This window comes from Leptopilina heterotoma, unplaced genomic scaffold, assembly GCF_015476425.1.
Source record: "Leptopilina heterotoma isolate Lh14 unplaced genomic scaffold, ASM1547642v1 Lhet_174, whole genome shotgun sequence".
In the NCBI taxonomy this organism is placed as follows: Eukaryota; Metazoa; Arthropoda; class Insecta; order Hymenoptera; family Figitidae; genus Leptopilina; species Leptopilina heterotoma.
The window spans coordinates 783532-799927 of NW_025110890.1; the positions used below are offsets into that span (position 1 = coordinate 783532).

At 23.9% G+C, this 16396-nt stretch overlaps 1 protein-coding gene across 1 annotated transcript; it reads left to right on the forward strand.

The window, feature by feature from the left end:
* Nucleotides 1-715: 715 nt before the first annotated feature.
* On the forward strand, nucleotides 716-14668 carry LOC122499734. Its single transcript, XM_043608213.1, has 3 exons — nucleotides 716-1007; nucleotides 13708-13958; nucleotides 14397-14668. Exons 1-3 carry the CDS (start codon nucleotides 911-913, stop codon nucleotides 14445-14447), a joined length of 399 nt encoding a protein of 132 aa, XP_043464148.1. The 5' UTR covers nucleotides 716-910; the 3' UTR covers nucleotides 14448-14668.
* The last annotated feature ends 1728 nt before the right edge of the window (nucleotides 14669-16396 follow it).

Here is a 16396-nt window from a genome sequence, read left to right on the forward strand (position 1 = left end):
TTTGTTATTACAATTTGTTGACGTCAGCTACCCGAGGATGTCAATCCAAATTGCAAGTGAGAACTTCCTGCTTCTTGTCTTCTCAAACAAGCTAACTCGTCATCCAGTCTCGAAATGCATGCTGCCTCTTCATCTCACAGCTTTATTAGCTCCTTTTGATTTTTGTTCCAGTACGGATTATAAATTTTAAACTGATTTGCTATTGTCATAGAAAGTTCTAACTTCTGAAAGAGGTTCAAAAGGAGTAAGCCTAAATGTGCGATTGCAGGAGCAAAACTACTTTCCAGAAAATAACTTCAAAATAATCTGATAGCATAAAATTATAAAAACTGAAGTTAGAAAATAAAAACGTTTGGAAAAACATAATAGAAAATAATTATATACTAAAAATAAGATTTATGGAAGCTAGAAGAATATCCTATTTCACAATGCGATGAGGATATTTTTAGAAATTAAAAAAACTTACATTTGACTTACAGGGGAAAAAAATGTCAGCTAACATTCAGACAATGGATGGTAGGAAAAAAATGCTTTCTTTTTTGAAAAGATTTTAATTTGATAAATTTTCATCACCTTTATTCGTACCACCCACCTTTGCCTATTATCATATATACATGTATATTTTTTTTTCTCTCTCTCTCTCTCTGGTAATACATCCGCCTGCGCCACCTCGGCATGCTTTTTGCAGAAGAAAACCCTCGCGCATCCGGGAGCATTGCGTTTCATTCACGACCACCTGCTCGATCTGGAAACATCAGCTGATAGGACCGTCTCATTTAAATCTTACGTGAAAGTAAACTTTCAAAAAAATTTACTAAAAAATATTTTTCAATTTAACAAAAAAAAATAGTATATTACTTTGTTTAAAAAATCTAATAGAAAACAGTAGAAACAAAAATTTATCTCGAGAATGAAACTTTTTTTGACACAAACCTCCGATTGCTTCGCGGTGATTTCGATTACCGCGTTTCTCATCATTTCATTCAGTTCGGAGACTTCGGCGAAGCGTAAGTCATTTAATCAAAATTAAATTTTTGATTAAATTATAATTCGATTAAAATAATTTTTTTTTTATAATTTACACATTAAATGTTTAGAATTTTTTGTTTAAATTTTATTAGGTATATAAATTATATAATTAAAATATATAATTAATTTTGTAATTAAAATATATAATTAATTTTATAATTAAAATATATAATTAATTTTATAATTAAAATATATAATTAATTTTATAATTATATAGAAAGAAAGGTCATTTTTTTGATTATTTGACTCGAAAAGAATGATCTTTCTTTCTATATAACTATTTTGATCGAGTGATAAATTCATACTTATACATAATTTTATAATTAATTGCAATATAAAAGTTTATATAAATTATATAATAATTAAATTTTTAATTAATATTTTATATTATTAATTACTTTACAAGTTATTATTTATTACTAATTGTTATGCTATTAATTACTTTACCAATTGCTAATTACCTACAATTTACTTATTATTACATTGCTAATAATTAATTAATTAACTAATTGTTTATATCTAAATACTTAACTGTTATATTATTAATTAAATTAAAATTGTTATTAATTAAATTACTAATTTATATTATTAATTACGATTTCAGTAATTAGATTATAAAAAAATCGATTTGTTACCATAAGTTTGGTAAATTAATTTCTTTCAATTGTTGCAAAAAAAAAATCAAAAATATTTAATTTTGGGCAATCAAAAAATCCCTTTAAACAAACGTTTAAAAAACTATTGGAAAAAATTATTTATATAATTTTATATAAAATTTGTCATATTTATTCCCAAACTTTATTGGTAGATAAAATCGAAACTTCTCTTGTCAATTTATTGTATATTTACCCCATTTTCATATCTTTTTTTATGCATCTAATTAGCATGTTTTTATCAATAGAAGGGTCTTTCAAATTCTATATAATGATTTATTTACTTTTCGTATTGACATCTATTTTATAAATAAATTATTTTCTTACTTTAAAAACATATGTATTTATAAATAATAGTAATTTTTTCTTCCTAATATAATTATTCTAAATATTAATAAAATTATTTCCCCAAAGGGGGTAGAAAAATATAAAAATATATTTTTTTTCAGATCAATTAATAGTTTAGATTTTTTTTAATTTTAATAATAAAAATAGTTCAGTTATCTTTAGAGGTAAATTTTTTTTAATCTTCTAGATTTTTATTCTAATTATTCGGTCTTAATTAATTTCTTAATTATTTATTTATTTAACTATTTTTTGTTTTATAATTTTGTTTTCAACATTTTAGTAACTTTTGTTAATATCGAAAATTAAAAAATTTTCTGTATGTGTAAAATAAAATGAGCGATTCAATTATTTTTCCTTTTTTTGGGTAAAAAAAAGAACTGAAAATAAAAAATAAATAAATATTATTATAAAAGAACGAGAAGAAATAAAAATGAACAAACTCCCACTGCAAAAAGAACAAGTTTGTTGGTGCATATACACGCAACATTATATTGTTTGTTGGAGATTATATAGTTTTGAAAAGCATTTATTGTATACAATACTAGACAGTGTGTGAATTTATAGTTAACCTGCAACTTTTCACATGTCTGCACGTGAGTGTAAAATGTATGTAGTTTCATGAAGAATAACTTTTCCATCAAAGTCGATTCTGAAGGAGGAAATAACTATATACATAAACTTGTAACATTCACAATTATAACATTCATCTTGAGGCTTTGTCTTCCATTTTTTTTCTCCAATGCTTCATTTTCTATATTTAAAGCAAATTTTTTCAATAATTTAAGGAGAGAAATAGATAAATTTTACCTTTAAATTTAGGTCAAAAAAAAAATTTTTTTTTCATTTCAAAAGAAAAAAGTAGTAAATTGTAAAATAAATTTACTTATTTTATCTTTTATTACTTTTTTTAACTTTATAAAGACAAATTTAAAGTTAATAGGTTTAGTTATTTCAAATAAATAATAAATAACACTTTAAACTTATTTTGCAAAACAATAGTAAATTATATAAAAATATTTTTTTATTTATTGGGTAAGACTCCGTCAGAAAAAAAGCGATTTGCAAGTGGTCTTCCGATTTCTTCGAAACCTTGGGAAATAGAAGTCTTATATGAATCAAATTTAACCCTAAAAGGATTTTGAAAAATTTTCAAAATGGCGGCCGCTACGCCATATTGAAAATGAGTGTTACGTTTTTTTCAAAAATTAATAACTCTGAAACTTTTTGATCGATTTTAATAAAATTTACAGGCGATATAGTTAAAAATACGTAGTTTAATTTGATATTACGAACAAAAAAAAATTTCCAAAATTTGTCAAAAAAAAAGTCAAAAAAATTTTTTGAATTAATTTTTAGTTTAGTTGGCCTAATTTTTGAATTTTCTAATAAGTAAATATCGATTCCTTGTAATTTCACCTTTCATTTCATAAAAAAAAATTTATGGAGACTCTAATAGTTCTCGAGATATTGCGACTTTAGTGGGAGCGCGTACCGCGGAATTAAACTCCGTAGCGAGGCGGAATATGAAGCGAGCGTACAAACGTGCACAATAGGGTGTCCGTAACAATGCGACTTTCGAATTTTGTTTACGCCACCCCCCAGTTTAGTTCCAATAAAATAAAAAAAATTTCCCAAAATTTGAAGCCGATTGATTAATATTAACACGTGCCAGAGATCCATCGAAATTTCCCATTAAAAATACATAGGAAAAATGCACTTTTTAAAAAAAATTTATAACTTTTTTAATTTTCATGCAAAAAATTCTCCAGGTCACATTTGCCTTCATTTTTAGCTGCACTATAAGATAGCACTTTGCCAAAAATTAAATTTTTAAAAATTTTTAAAATGGCGGATGATTAAAGTGGGTCATAAAAATGCACCACAATATATCCAAGGTTTTAACACATAAGTGTTGTCAAAAATTCAAAAAAATTACTTACTCGGGGCTATTTTCGATCGTTCATCATGAATCTGATATCAGAATTTAATTTTTCCAAATTTTCGATCCAATATGGCGGGTTCAAAATTTTGATTTTCTACATTTTTAAAGTAAAAATTCTAAAACAACGTCAAGGGCGATTTTTGGAAGCGCTATTTACACTCAGAGAAAAAGTTTATTTCACTTAACCAAACTGTTTAATTAACCTATTTTATTTGTCACGATAAAACAATTTTGTTGATTTAAATAAAAATTTGGTTTATTTTAATAAATACGTAAAATTTGTTTGGTTATTGGAAAGAAATTTTTTATTTGAAGTTGTTTGTTATATTTAACCAAATTTGTGTTTTGAATAGAGAATATTGTTTAGTTAAATACAGTTTGTTCGACACAACACACAAATTTGTTTGATTCAACCAAATCATTTTATTTGAGTCAAAAAAACATATTTGCTTGTCTCAAAAAGTACATGTTTGAATTTAAAAATGGCGATCTCACTTGTCTACAGTCCGCGTTCGCGTCAAATTTATTTGTTAAATCGGTAAATCAAAGAAAAAAAATTATAAGTGTCGGTTAAATAAATATTAAATACATTGTGTTCATTGACTTACTGCATATTTAATTTGTACCAGTGAGAAGAATATTTGCAAAAACGTTTTGTGAAGTTTTCAGTTTGTTGTTTCGAATAAACTTTTTTCTGAGTGCACGTATAAAAATCATAATTATAATATGTTTAATGTAATATTTCAAATGTTTTTTTATAATTAAGTAATTTTGTCTATATGAAGAAATACATATATAATATTTTACTTAATTGTTATTTATTTTCCTCTTATAATGTTTAAGTTTCCTAATTTAATATTTTCTAGTATACATATTATTGGTTAATTTATAATTTATTATATGTATAATTTTAAAATATCAATAATTATATAATAAATTATAAATTAACCAATAATACGTACTAGAAAATATTAAATTAGGAAATTCAAATATTATTAGAGGAAAATAAATAACAAAATTAAGTAAACAAAAATATTTATTTAAATGAACCAAATACGTTTACTAAAACTATTTATTTGAATCAAACAAATCTTTTCTCTTGAAATAAACAAATTTTTTAGTTATATTAAATAAAATTTTTTGGTTAAGTGTAATAAGCATTTGGTTAATACAAATAAACGTATTGGAAGAAATTTTTTGGTTGAATCAAACAAACGTTTGGTTGACTGTATAGCAATGCATTTATTTGGTTGATTCAACCAAAATTTGGTTGATTCGTACAAATTTTTTTCTGAGTGTACGAATCTAATGTTAAAATTTTATTTTTCAAATTATTCGATTCACTATGACGGATTCAAAATTATGATTTTCTACATTTTTAAGTAAATAGTCTAAATATTAATTTATAGATTAATATTTACAAAAAATAATTATTGGGATGTTTTAGAAACTCTTTTATAGAAATTTAACTTTTTATACCTCTGCTCTTAAAAATCGATTATTAAAGGAATATTTAAAAAAAAAATTTGAATCCGCCATGTCATATTAGATTCGGTAATTTAAAAAATAAATTTTTAACATTAGATTCGTAAATAGCGCTTCCAAATATCGCCCTTGACCTTGTTTTAGAATATTTACTTCGAAAATGTAGAAGATTAAAATTTTGAACCTGCCATATTGGATCCAAAATTTTGAAAATTAATTGTTACGGACACCCTATTGTGCACGTTTGTACGCTCGCTTCATATTCCGCCTCGCTACGGAGTTTAATTCCGCGGTACGCGCTCCCACTAAAGTCGCAATATCTCGAGAACTATTAGAGTCTCCATAAATTTTTTTTATGAAATGAAAGGTGAAATTACAAGGAATCGATATTTACTTATTAGAAAATTCAAAAATTAGGCCAACTGAACTAAAAATTAATTCAAAAAATTTTTTTGACTTTTTTTTGACAAATTTTGGAAATTTTTTTTTGTTCATAATATCAAATTAAACTACGTATTTTTAACTATATCGCCTGTAAATTTTATTAAAATCGATCAAAAAGTTTCAGAGTTATTAATTTTTGAAAAAAACGTAACACTCATTTTCAATATGGCGTAGCGGCCGCCATTTTGAAAATTTTTCAAAATCCTCTTAGGGTTAAATTTAATTCATATAAGACTTCTATTTCCCAAGGTTTCGAAGAAATCGGAAGACCACTTTCAAATCGCTTTTTTTCTGACGGAGTCTTACCCTATTGTAATTAATTATAATAATAATTATTATTTAATATTTGTTTCTTCGACCCTTTAACATAATGTACATATTTTTATTTTATTTATACATATTATATTTTAATCAGTAGAATTTGTCACTCAGTAAAAGTTAATATAAAATATCAAGAAAATTATCAATCCTCCAAGTCAAAATGTAATTTTATTTAATTAATTATTAGATATTATTATTATTATTATTATTATTATTATTATTATTATTGCTATTATTACAATAATTACTACAATTATTATAATTATAATACTTATAATTTGATTTTACATTTGACTTTTTAATATTTTTTTTTCAAATGCAAAATTTTTTCCCCCTTCAAATGTCAATTTTAGTGAGAAACTAATAATAATTCAATAATTAAATTTCAACTTGAATTAAATTTTCATGTTTTACAAAAGTTTTAGTTTGCTCAGCAAATCTCTGCAATTTACATTGGATGGAACATTTCAAATATTCAAATAATGGGGAAGATTTTAATAATAAAGTTTCTTTTTTTAATTAATTAATATAGAGAAGGAATTCAAAAATTAGTCTAAAATTACTGTTAAATAAATTTTTTAACTTTTAATTAAAATTTAATTAAAATTTAAGTTAAATAATTTTAAAATTTTTTAAATTTTGAGATCATTTGTATTTAAAATATATTTTTCAATTTATTATTTGACTTTGATTAATTAATTGTTATTAATCATATTTTTTTAGAACTAAATTTATAATATTTAATAAATTTTATTTTGTAATAATATTAATAATAATAATAACAGTAATAAAAATAGCAATAACAGCAATAATAAAAATAATAATTTTTTACTTTGTCATTGTAACGATTTTAAAATAAAATATGAAAATATCTTGAGTTATAAATGTTTTATGATTAAGACGAAAATCTATTTTTGTTTATATTTTCTCCTTACTGAGATAATTTTAAATCAATGGATTGATTTCTTGGTGAATGATTCTTTGATGCTTTTATAGGAAATTGGATTCTTTTCTATAGGATTAATTAGATGAAATGAAGTTATACTTAAAATAGCATTAATGTTTCTCTCTCTTTTTTTTAAATACTGTAGATATTAATTTTCATAATCTCATAATTATAATTTTAATTTCAATTTTTTTTTTTTCATTTTCGATGACTCAATATTTTTTCGAGTTGAAAATCTTACTAAAATTTTTTATTTTATATCCGTTTTGGGAAATTTTGTTATAAAAATAAAAAATTAGGAATAGAAAGGAATAATTTAAAAGAGAATTTAAAAAAAAAGTTGTATGTTTTTTAATAAAAGTTATTTTTTAAATAAACTAAATTGAAACAAAAAACTAAAGATAGAAAAATAAGAATGTAAAAAACAATAATATGAAGAAATAAAAATATAAACCAAAGAAAGTATCGTATATTTTAGTATTGATAAAGAAAGGAAAAAATTCTGAAATATATTTTAAAAAGAGGTATAATTTTTTTTTTTTTGATTCCAATTTCTTGGGAATAAAATATAAACTTTTTTTTTGTATAGAAATATTGTAATGATCTGTGAAAAAAGTTTATGGTAACTCTTCTAAAACATTTCCTTTGGGGGAATGAAAACCACTCCCACATATATGCCAATATGTTTTATGACTTTTACGATAACGTGATTCACCTTTTCAAATGTGCGATTAAAACATAGTTTTTTTTATTTATTTTTTTCTTAAAATAAATTCTTTTTTTTTAATTGTCACATAAACGTTCATTTAGAATATATTTTATATTCACAGGAAAAAATATTTTCTCACTATTTGAAAGATTTGAAATATTTCAATGCAAAGTTCTTAAAATATTGCTGCAATTTAGAAAAATGTTCGCTTCTTAGGAAATATTGCAGAAAATTACAATTATAATATATAATACAATAAATTTATTAATAAATTAATAAATTTATCAAAAATTTATTAAAATTTATTAATATGAGATATGACAATAAAATTATAAAATAAAAGTGATATTATAAAATTATAAAATAATAGTGATGATAATTATTATAATTATTTTTTATTATAATTTTCCAGCAGTGATACAAAGTTGAAAATTAATTAGAGATTTGATTATATAGTTAATGTAATAATAAAAGGATAAAATCAGTGTGCGAATATGGTTGTGGTTTTATGGTAAAAGGTCAAATAATATTCTTCTAACAATTAGTTGAGCTTGTTATTCGCGGGAGTTGTCGGGAGCCTCGTTGCAGATTGAATAATTTCGTTAGTTCAACGTTGCTCATCTCTAAAGGAAAAATTTTACCCGATCAAGTGCTTCGCCAGCGCAATGTTTCCTATTTTATTAAAAATTAACTCGATTTACAATTTTTTTTTAAACATTTTCCCCCTTACATCTTCAGTATCCCAATCTTTTACTATAGATTTAAATGTAACTTGTTATAAATTTACAGCAACAAATTTCTTTAACATTTGTTAAAAATTCCTCGAAAAATTCCTCATCTTATTTATTTGAAATTATTTTGTTTTAGTTATTTCAGAAAAAAAATTAATAATTTAATTTTTGTGTAACGTTCTCCCAATATGTGTAAACTTCACATAAAGTTTTCAATCTAATTGACATTTGAAGTCTATTGAACACGTTGTCAAGTTTTGTACGTCTTTCCCTAATTCAAGTGTATAATAATTTACCCTTCAATTTGTCGTTCCTGTCAATGTTTCGTAATTCATTTTAAGAAAACGAGCGATGATTATTACTTACCGATAATGTCAAACAATAACCAAACAATGCTGTTAGGGTAAGGCTTTAGAAATCACAGCTCATTTCATACAATTGGAATCGAGAATCTGCCATTTCTGATAGCTCATTATCATAAATATACACCTGTACATATGTAGTTATCCTTCATTAAAAAAAGAATGAAAGTCAAATAATATAACTTCAATTCACAAAAAAGTATTTCTGATTTTTAAATTTACTTTTCGCTTAAATTGTTAATATTTAATAAATTCTGTCTGTTTTATTTTTAATAAATAACAAAATATTTAATTTCTATTCTTTTGCGAAAATTGATATAATTTTTAGAGTAATTTAAATATTTTAAGAACTGAGCAACTCTTTTACAATGTTTTTTAAATATGAAACACTATTTTTAATTAGAATTTTCACTTTAGAGCATTTAATACAGAACAGTTTGGGTTCTATTACTATATACATATTACTATTTATATAATGTTTTCCTTATTTGCATTCATATTACTTTTTTCTAAAATTAGGACTAAATAATTATGATATGTTTTGGCCACAGTGTGAATACACTTATTTTTTTACGATTTAGTTCTCTAAAAAAACCACTTTTTCGCTTGGAAGTCAACTAACAATGAACCACTTTGTCTTTGACAAAATCAAAGTGGTTAATTGTCAGTTGTTTTTTTTTTTGGTTTAGATATTAAATTTGTTTCACTTCATATCCACGAATGTAAAACAAGTTTAATAGCTATGCCGATTCTTGTTGTCCTTTTAGATACAGCTTTCCGTCTGAAACAAATAAATAAATTTATATATTATTGATAAAAAAGGTGAATAAAAATTTTCTTACCTTGACGTTGGATAATTTTTGCACTACAGTTGGGTTCGTGAACATAACCTACTCTGAACGTTTGTGCATCGTTCATCGGTAATATATGTTTTGGCCAGAGCGTAAATGCACTTATTTTGTTACGATTTAGTTCTCTAAAGCAACCACTTTTTCGCCTGGAAATCAACTAACTATAAACTATTTGGACTTTGACAAAATGAAAGTGGTTTATCATGTTTCATGAAATATCATGTTTCACATTGTGTCCATGGAATATAAAACAAATTTAATAGCTACGCCGATTCTTGTTGTCCTTTTAGATTCAGCTTCCCATCTGAAATAAATAAATTAATATAATATTAAATATTATTATTGACAAAAAGAAAGAAGGTGAATGAAATTTTCCAAGCAGACTTTTAATATTTTTTTATCTACTTATTTTTGAAAAAAAAGTGTGGCAAAAAATTACAGCGACAAAAATGTGTTTTTTTTTCCTCTAAAAGTCACTTCAAAAAAATATTATACATATATATGTACATACATATAATCATCAAACCTTTGAAAAGAAAATAAGAGGGACTCAACATTGACACAAAAATGGACCATTTAACAGTAGGAGGTCTCATTCTAAGAAATTCACGTTTTTCTGCTCTGCATCTAAATCACTAGTTTAGCAGATGATCTCTCATAAAATTCAAATACCATGAATTTATTTTTCATGGCAAAGAAAAAGAAAGAAAAAAAACAACTAGATACCCAGTAAAATTTCGTTGATCAACGAATCGTCATTTTTTTATTAATCATCTTTACACGTAACAATGGTGAATCATCATCATCAACAACAACAATAGAATTTTAAGTATTAAAGTAAAAATTTTTGTATATTATTAATTATGAATTTTATTGTAAATTATCAATTTATTAATAGATAAATTATTAATTAGATAAATAATTTACACTGACTGAAAAAATTATTAACAATGAAAGTTAATTATTAATTAATTACGTTGACATAATTCGTTTAGTAAAAATTATATTATGTGACTGATTGCAATTATAATGAAAAGGCAGAAATAATTTTAATTAGAAGCATAACACGCGTATGAAAGGAGTAAAGAACAAGTTTGTTATAATCATTATTTAGTAATAATATGCTTGTTTCATTATCAGGGTAATCATCAAAAGCTTCACCCTCCATTGAATGTGCATTATTGCGCAATAAATTCGCCTTTTTAAACAGTACATACAATATTCCATCATTTAATTGAACCACAGTTTCTCTAATGAACGATTTGTCGATTGTATTGTCAATTTGATAATTTCAATCTTCATAACAGAATTATGTTTCAAGTTAATGTTAAATAATTTATTTTAATTAAAAAAAAAATTAATTCCTCCCTTTTTGACGGTTAAAATGTAATTAAAATTTCCATTTTACTTAATTTATTCCTTTTTTTAACATTATTTTATAATTATAATTTTTTTTTCTCATTTCTAAATTTAAACTTTTTCAGTGTGATAAAAAAAATGCTTGAAATCTATTTATGCAAATGACATTTGTTTGGAAAATCAAAACTTTTTACTTGTGACTTTCGGGGTAAAAAAAAAAGAAAATTCAACTTGCAAATGCATTTTATGTCAAATTTGAGAAAATTGAATTTATCGAATGTCTCGGTTAAAGTTTCACTTTGATGAAACTTTCAATTTCTTTTAAAAACAACATTTTTTTTCTTCGAGACAAAATTAAGGTCGCAACTTTTACCCTCTGGTAGCAAAGTACTGATGACAAGTTCTCCTTACAGAATTAATGACAATCGCTTATTTTTTACTGAGGTTTTAAAATCAAATAAATACTAAAATAATTGTACTTAAAAAAAAATTGCTAATTAATATAAAATATTAATTTTAATTAAATTCTAAATAATTTATTTAAAATTAAATTTTTTATTTTATAGAGCTTAATTGTTATAAAAAAATTAATTAATAAAGCATAATTTTCCTGTCAATTCTTATTATCGTCTCAAAAAAAAAAAAAAAAAAAAATTACACTACATGACATCGATCCTTATGCGCACGAGTCATTAGTGTAACAAAATCTTGATACTTGCGATTGTATTTCATTTCAATAGCTGATAATTTTATTAGTCTTCGTATTGATTTTGTCGAAAAATTCTTTTCTCTCTTTAGAAAATTATGTTATTTTTCTTACTTTGATTTTTTCGATATAATTTAGAAAATAAGGAAAAGAATTCTACAAGTCTTTAATAAAAAAAAAATAATAAACCGATTTTATGTAAAATGTGTAAAAAATAAAAATTTATAAACAAGACTTGCCATTTAAATCGCAAGTGACCTTGAGCGAATGATTCGGATAGTTTCGCAACTGTTCGTGTGGAATCGTAACAATTCGAAGTGCCACGAACTTGCCCGAAGACTCCATTCGGCTATCTAATTCCTAGAAAGTACAATTTTAATTTTTTCTGTTAAATATCAATGTAATTGAAAAAAATAATTGTCTTAATAATAATTTCTAAATATATATATTCAAATCTCTATATATTTATCGATTTGAAATATTTTCTCGTATTTCGATTAGATTCAATATAATCTCTAGACTTGAGATTTTCGACAAAATTTTTATTCAGAACATAAATTCTCTATGTATTTTATTTAATTAGATGCAGTATTTATTTTTAAAATAGCTCTCTTTAGTTTTCCATTTGTCGTGGAGTAAATTTAATTTTCCAAGAAATAATGACGACACACTTTATTAAACATAGATGCAGAATTATATTTTCCATGTCAATTTGTAATATCCCCCGAGAGACTTGCGGCAAAGTTCACCCCAGAAATGTTCAACACTGGACGCATTTCATGTATAAATATTGTTTACATTACCGACAAACTTTGTCCCAAGAGTTTCGTTATAAACCACTTGAAAATTTTGTGTGACATGTCAATGATCGACTAATTGACCCTGTCCAACTTTAATGAACCCCTTTTTCTGAATGTCAATCAAAAATTTATTTTTTCTTCAAAGCATTTTTTTATTTCATAATTTTCACTTTCTTTATTTTTCCGAAAATTAATTCCTAAATAATTATTTTAATTTAATTTGACATTTAAATAATTAAGTTAAAAAACTAATAGATTTAAATTTAATTTGCCATTTAAATATTTAAGTCAAAAAGTTAAAAAATTGTAATTTACATTTAAATACCTATATAAATATTAAATGATTAATATAAATTTAAATTTAATTTACCATATAATTATTTAAATGGAAGGGAAAAATTAATTGCAAATTAATCGGAGTATGGTTAAAAAAAGGGTAAACTATTTGGATCTAGATTTTTATTTTACTAATTATATTACTAATCATATTACTAATTTTTTCTAAAATTAAAACTAAATATTTATGATATGTCTTGGCCACAGTGTGAATACACTTATTTTTTTACGATTTAGTTCTCTAAAGAAAACACTTTTTCGCCTGAAAATCAAATAACAATGAACCACTTTTACTTTAACAAAATCAAAGTGATTTATTATTAGTTGTTTGATATAGACATTAAATTTGTTATTAAGTCCATGAATATAAAACAAATTGAATAGCTTTGTCGATCTTGTTGTCCTTTTGGATTCAGCTTCCCACCTGAAAAAAAAATTTGTATATTATTGACAAAAAGAATAAAGGTGAATGAAAGTTTTCTTATCTTAATGCTGGCTATTCTTTATGTTTAAATTTAATTTATCATTTAAATACCTAATTAAATTAAATTATTAATTTAAATTTAATTTACCTTTTAATTAGTTAAATGTCAGGGGAAAATTAAGTGCAAATTAATCTGAATATGTTTAAAAAAGTGTAAATTATTTGAGGCTATATTTTAATCTTTCCTTTTTCTAAAATTAGGTGGTTGCGGTGCTTTCGGACACTCTTGTTATGGAGGTCACGGGAAGAGATCTGATTTAAATCAGCATGGCGCTTTGTCAAACGAGAGAAATATTATTAATCGAGAAATACCGGAATACGTTCACACAAATGAGGGGACTTTTGGAATTGAAGCATTGCAAAAAAATCAGGAGCGAGCTGAAAGACGTATTTCGGAAATTGATAAAAATCAATTGGGTGACGATCCTCTATCCATCCTCATACGACAATGGGTATACATTATTTTTTCATAATTATAAAAATTGTTTCCTCTACACTAACAAATGAAATTGAGTATTTGCATTTTTTGAACTGTGTATCCATGCATTTTTTGAAAACCATTCTTGTAGGACCACCTGTTTGAGTCGTCTTTCTATTTCTTGTTAATTGAAAAATACAATTTGTTGTTAAACATTATTTGTTATTACAATTTGTTGAAGTTGTTAATTATTATTTGATAAGTAAAAAATTTTTTTAATAATACTATTTGAACCGTGAAGCTATTCAGTCTAGTGATTCGCAGTGACTCTTTGGCAAATATCATAGTACCTCCTGACTACTTTTGTAAAAGTAAACCAAGTTATTGTTAGGAGGTCATGTAAATTAATTTGGAATCACTGCAAATCCCATTAATTTCTCGATTTCAACAATTTTTGTGTATTTTTTTACAGATGATAGAACGCCATCGTCCAATTTCTGCTACTGGTTCAGCATACAAATGAATTTAATTTTTTAATTGTCTCGTCGAAAGCACAACGTGACGGACATCATAAAATTTTTTTAAAAATAAAATGTTCACGTTTCTACTGTTCTTTGTCCCAAAAACTAATTTTTCAATTCTAAATTATTATTTTATTATATAGTATTTTCTTTATTAATCGAATTAATTTTGACATTAATATGAAAATGGTTTTTTTCTAATTGATAGGTATTAAAAATTTACTTTCACAAAGAGCTTTTAAATTATTGCAAAATAAAAGCAAACATTTTTTTTATTGGTAAAAAGCAATTTATTTTTATCAATGCATTTTTATTTATATTGCAATAATTTTCGTAAAAATAAAAATTGCCTAACCTTGTGATAAAACATCACTCATTGCTTTATTATCTTTTTTTTTGTAGGCAAACATTTTTTTAACGAAAAAGAAAAAAAAATTGTACAGAAATGCTTTTTCATCATCTAGTCATAAATTGTATTTTTCTAATTGTTTAACTTAATTTCTAGTCTAGATAATTTTGTCATTTTTTTAAAACTAAAATACGTTTATAAACAATCCCACATCTTTCTAAGATAATGTATAAAGTTATAATGTCAAAATAAAAAATTTAATCCCACATCCATTATAAATCAAATTTTATGAATGTTACACACAGTATTATAATAAACACAATATATATATTTTATATTAGGAGGAATTTAGGATCATCAATATAATGGCGAAAATAATTTTATATTATTCACTTCATTTTTAAATAATAAACTGTATAATTTAAGGATTCACAAATTGTATATTTTTTTAACGCCATTGGAATTAAATCTATTATAGGCGTTAGATTAAAAACACTAGAACATCGTTATCATTAATGCAATAACATTATTTGTATTTAATTTATATTATTATAAATGTTGTAATTTTAAATCCTTATACACTCTTAACGAATGTTCGAAGCTAAAATGTAGTAAAATAAAATGATCATATAATAACGTTGGTTTATTTAAATAAAAAAAAATGTATACACATTACACAAAAAGCTTTTTTTTCGAAAGAAGATAATTTTTAACACAAAGACTAAATGCTTCATAATTAAAATTATCACATAATGTTTCAATTAATAATTTATCTATCTGTTAAATTTAAATTTTCTGACTTACATTGCGCCATCTGGGAAATTTATCCAAAACCCAAAAACTATCTCTCTTACCGACAATAGTTATTCCCCTTAAGGTAAGTCGACATAGAATTCGTTTATCTACATCGACATATTTTTTGTTGGGTAAGATCAATGTTCTATATTTCCACTTTTTAACTATTTTCCTTAAAATTAAAATTCTTTAATACTTAACTTATTTTAGTTGACTAAACTTTACTTTAGAATATTTGAAAATAAAAAGTTTGAATGCTTCTATTAATTTTCATATTATGTATTGTTGTTCCTTTTTCCCTATTAAAAGTTTTGTATTTCTTACATATTTAATGAGAGTGAAATAATAAAAACAAATAATAATAATAATAACCAACAAATACTAATTAAAAAATTTTTAAAAGACGAGGTGAAATTTTTACTTACTTAATGTTTTGACCAAAAAGTGAATACACTTATTTTTTACGATTTAGTTATCTAAAGCAACCACTTTTTCGCCTGGAAATCAATTATAATTGATGAACAGCATGGATTTGTAAGGGGAAGATCCACATTAACTAATCTTGGTATTTTTACTACTTTTTTAACTAATAATATTGAAAAGGGTCTTCAAATAGACACTATTTATGCTGATGTGTCGAAGGCATTTGATAGGGTGGATCATAATATACTATTAAGCAAATTAAATTCACTAGGCATTTCTGACAACATTGTTTCATTTTTTAAAAGTTATTTGTCTGACAGGTGTCAAGTTGTAAAAGTTGATGACGAATATAGTGAACCTTTTTTAGCGACCTCTGGAGTATCT

Bases quoted from the DNA above. Each gene is read 5' to 3' on its own strand.
- LOC122499734 (XM_043608213.1), top strand. From the start codon at position 911: ATGAAACTTTTTTTGACACAAACCTCCGATTGCTTCGCGGTGATTTCG. The intron at 1,008-13,707 runs GTAAGTCATTTA...TTCTAAAATTAG, and splicing joins TTCGGAGACTTCGGCGAAGC to GTGGTTGCGGTGCTTTCGGA. The intron at 13,959-14,396 runs GTATACATTATT...ATTTTTTTACAG, and splicing joins CCATCCTCATACGACAATGG to ATGATAGAACGCCATCGTCC.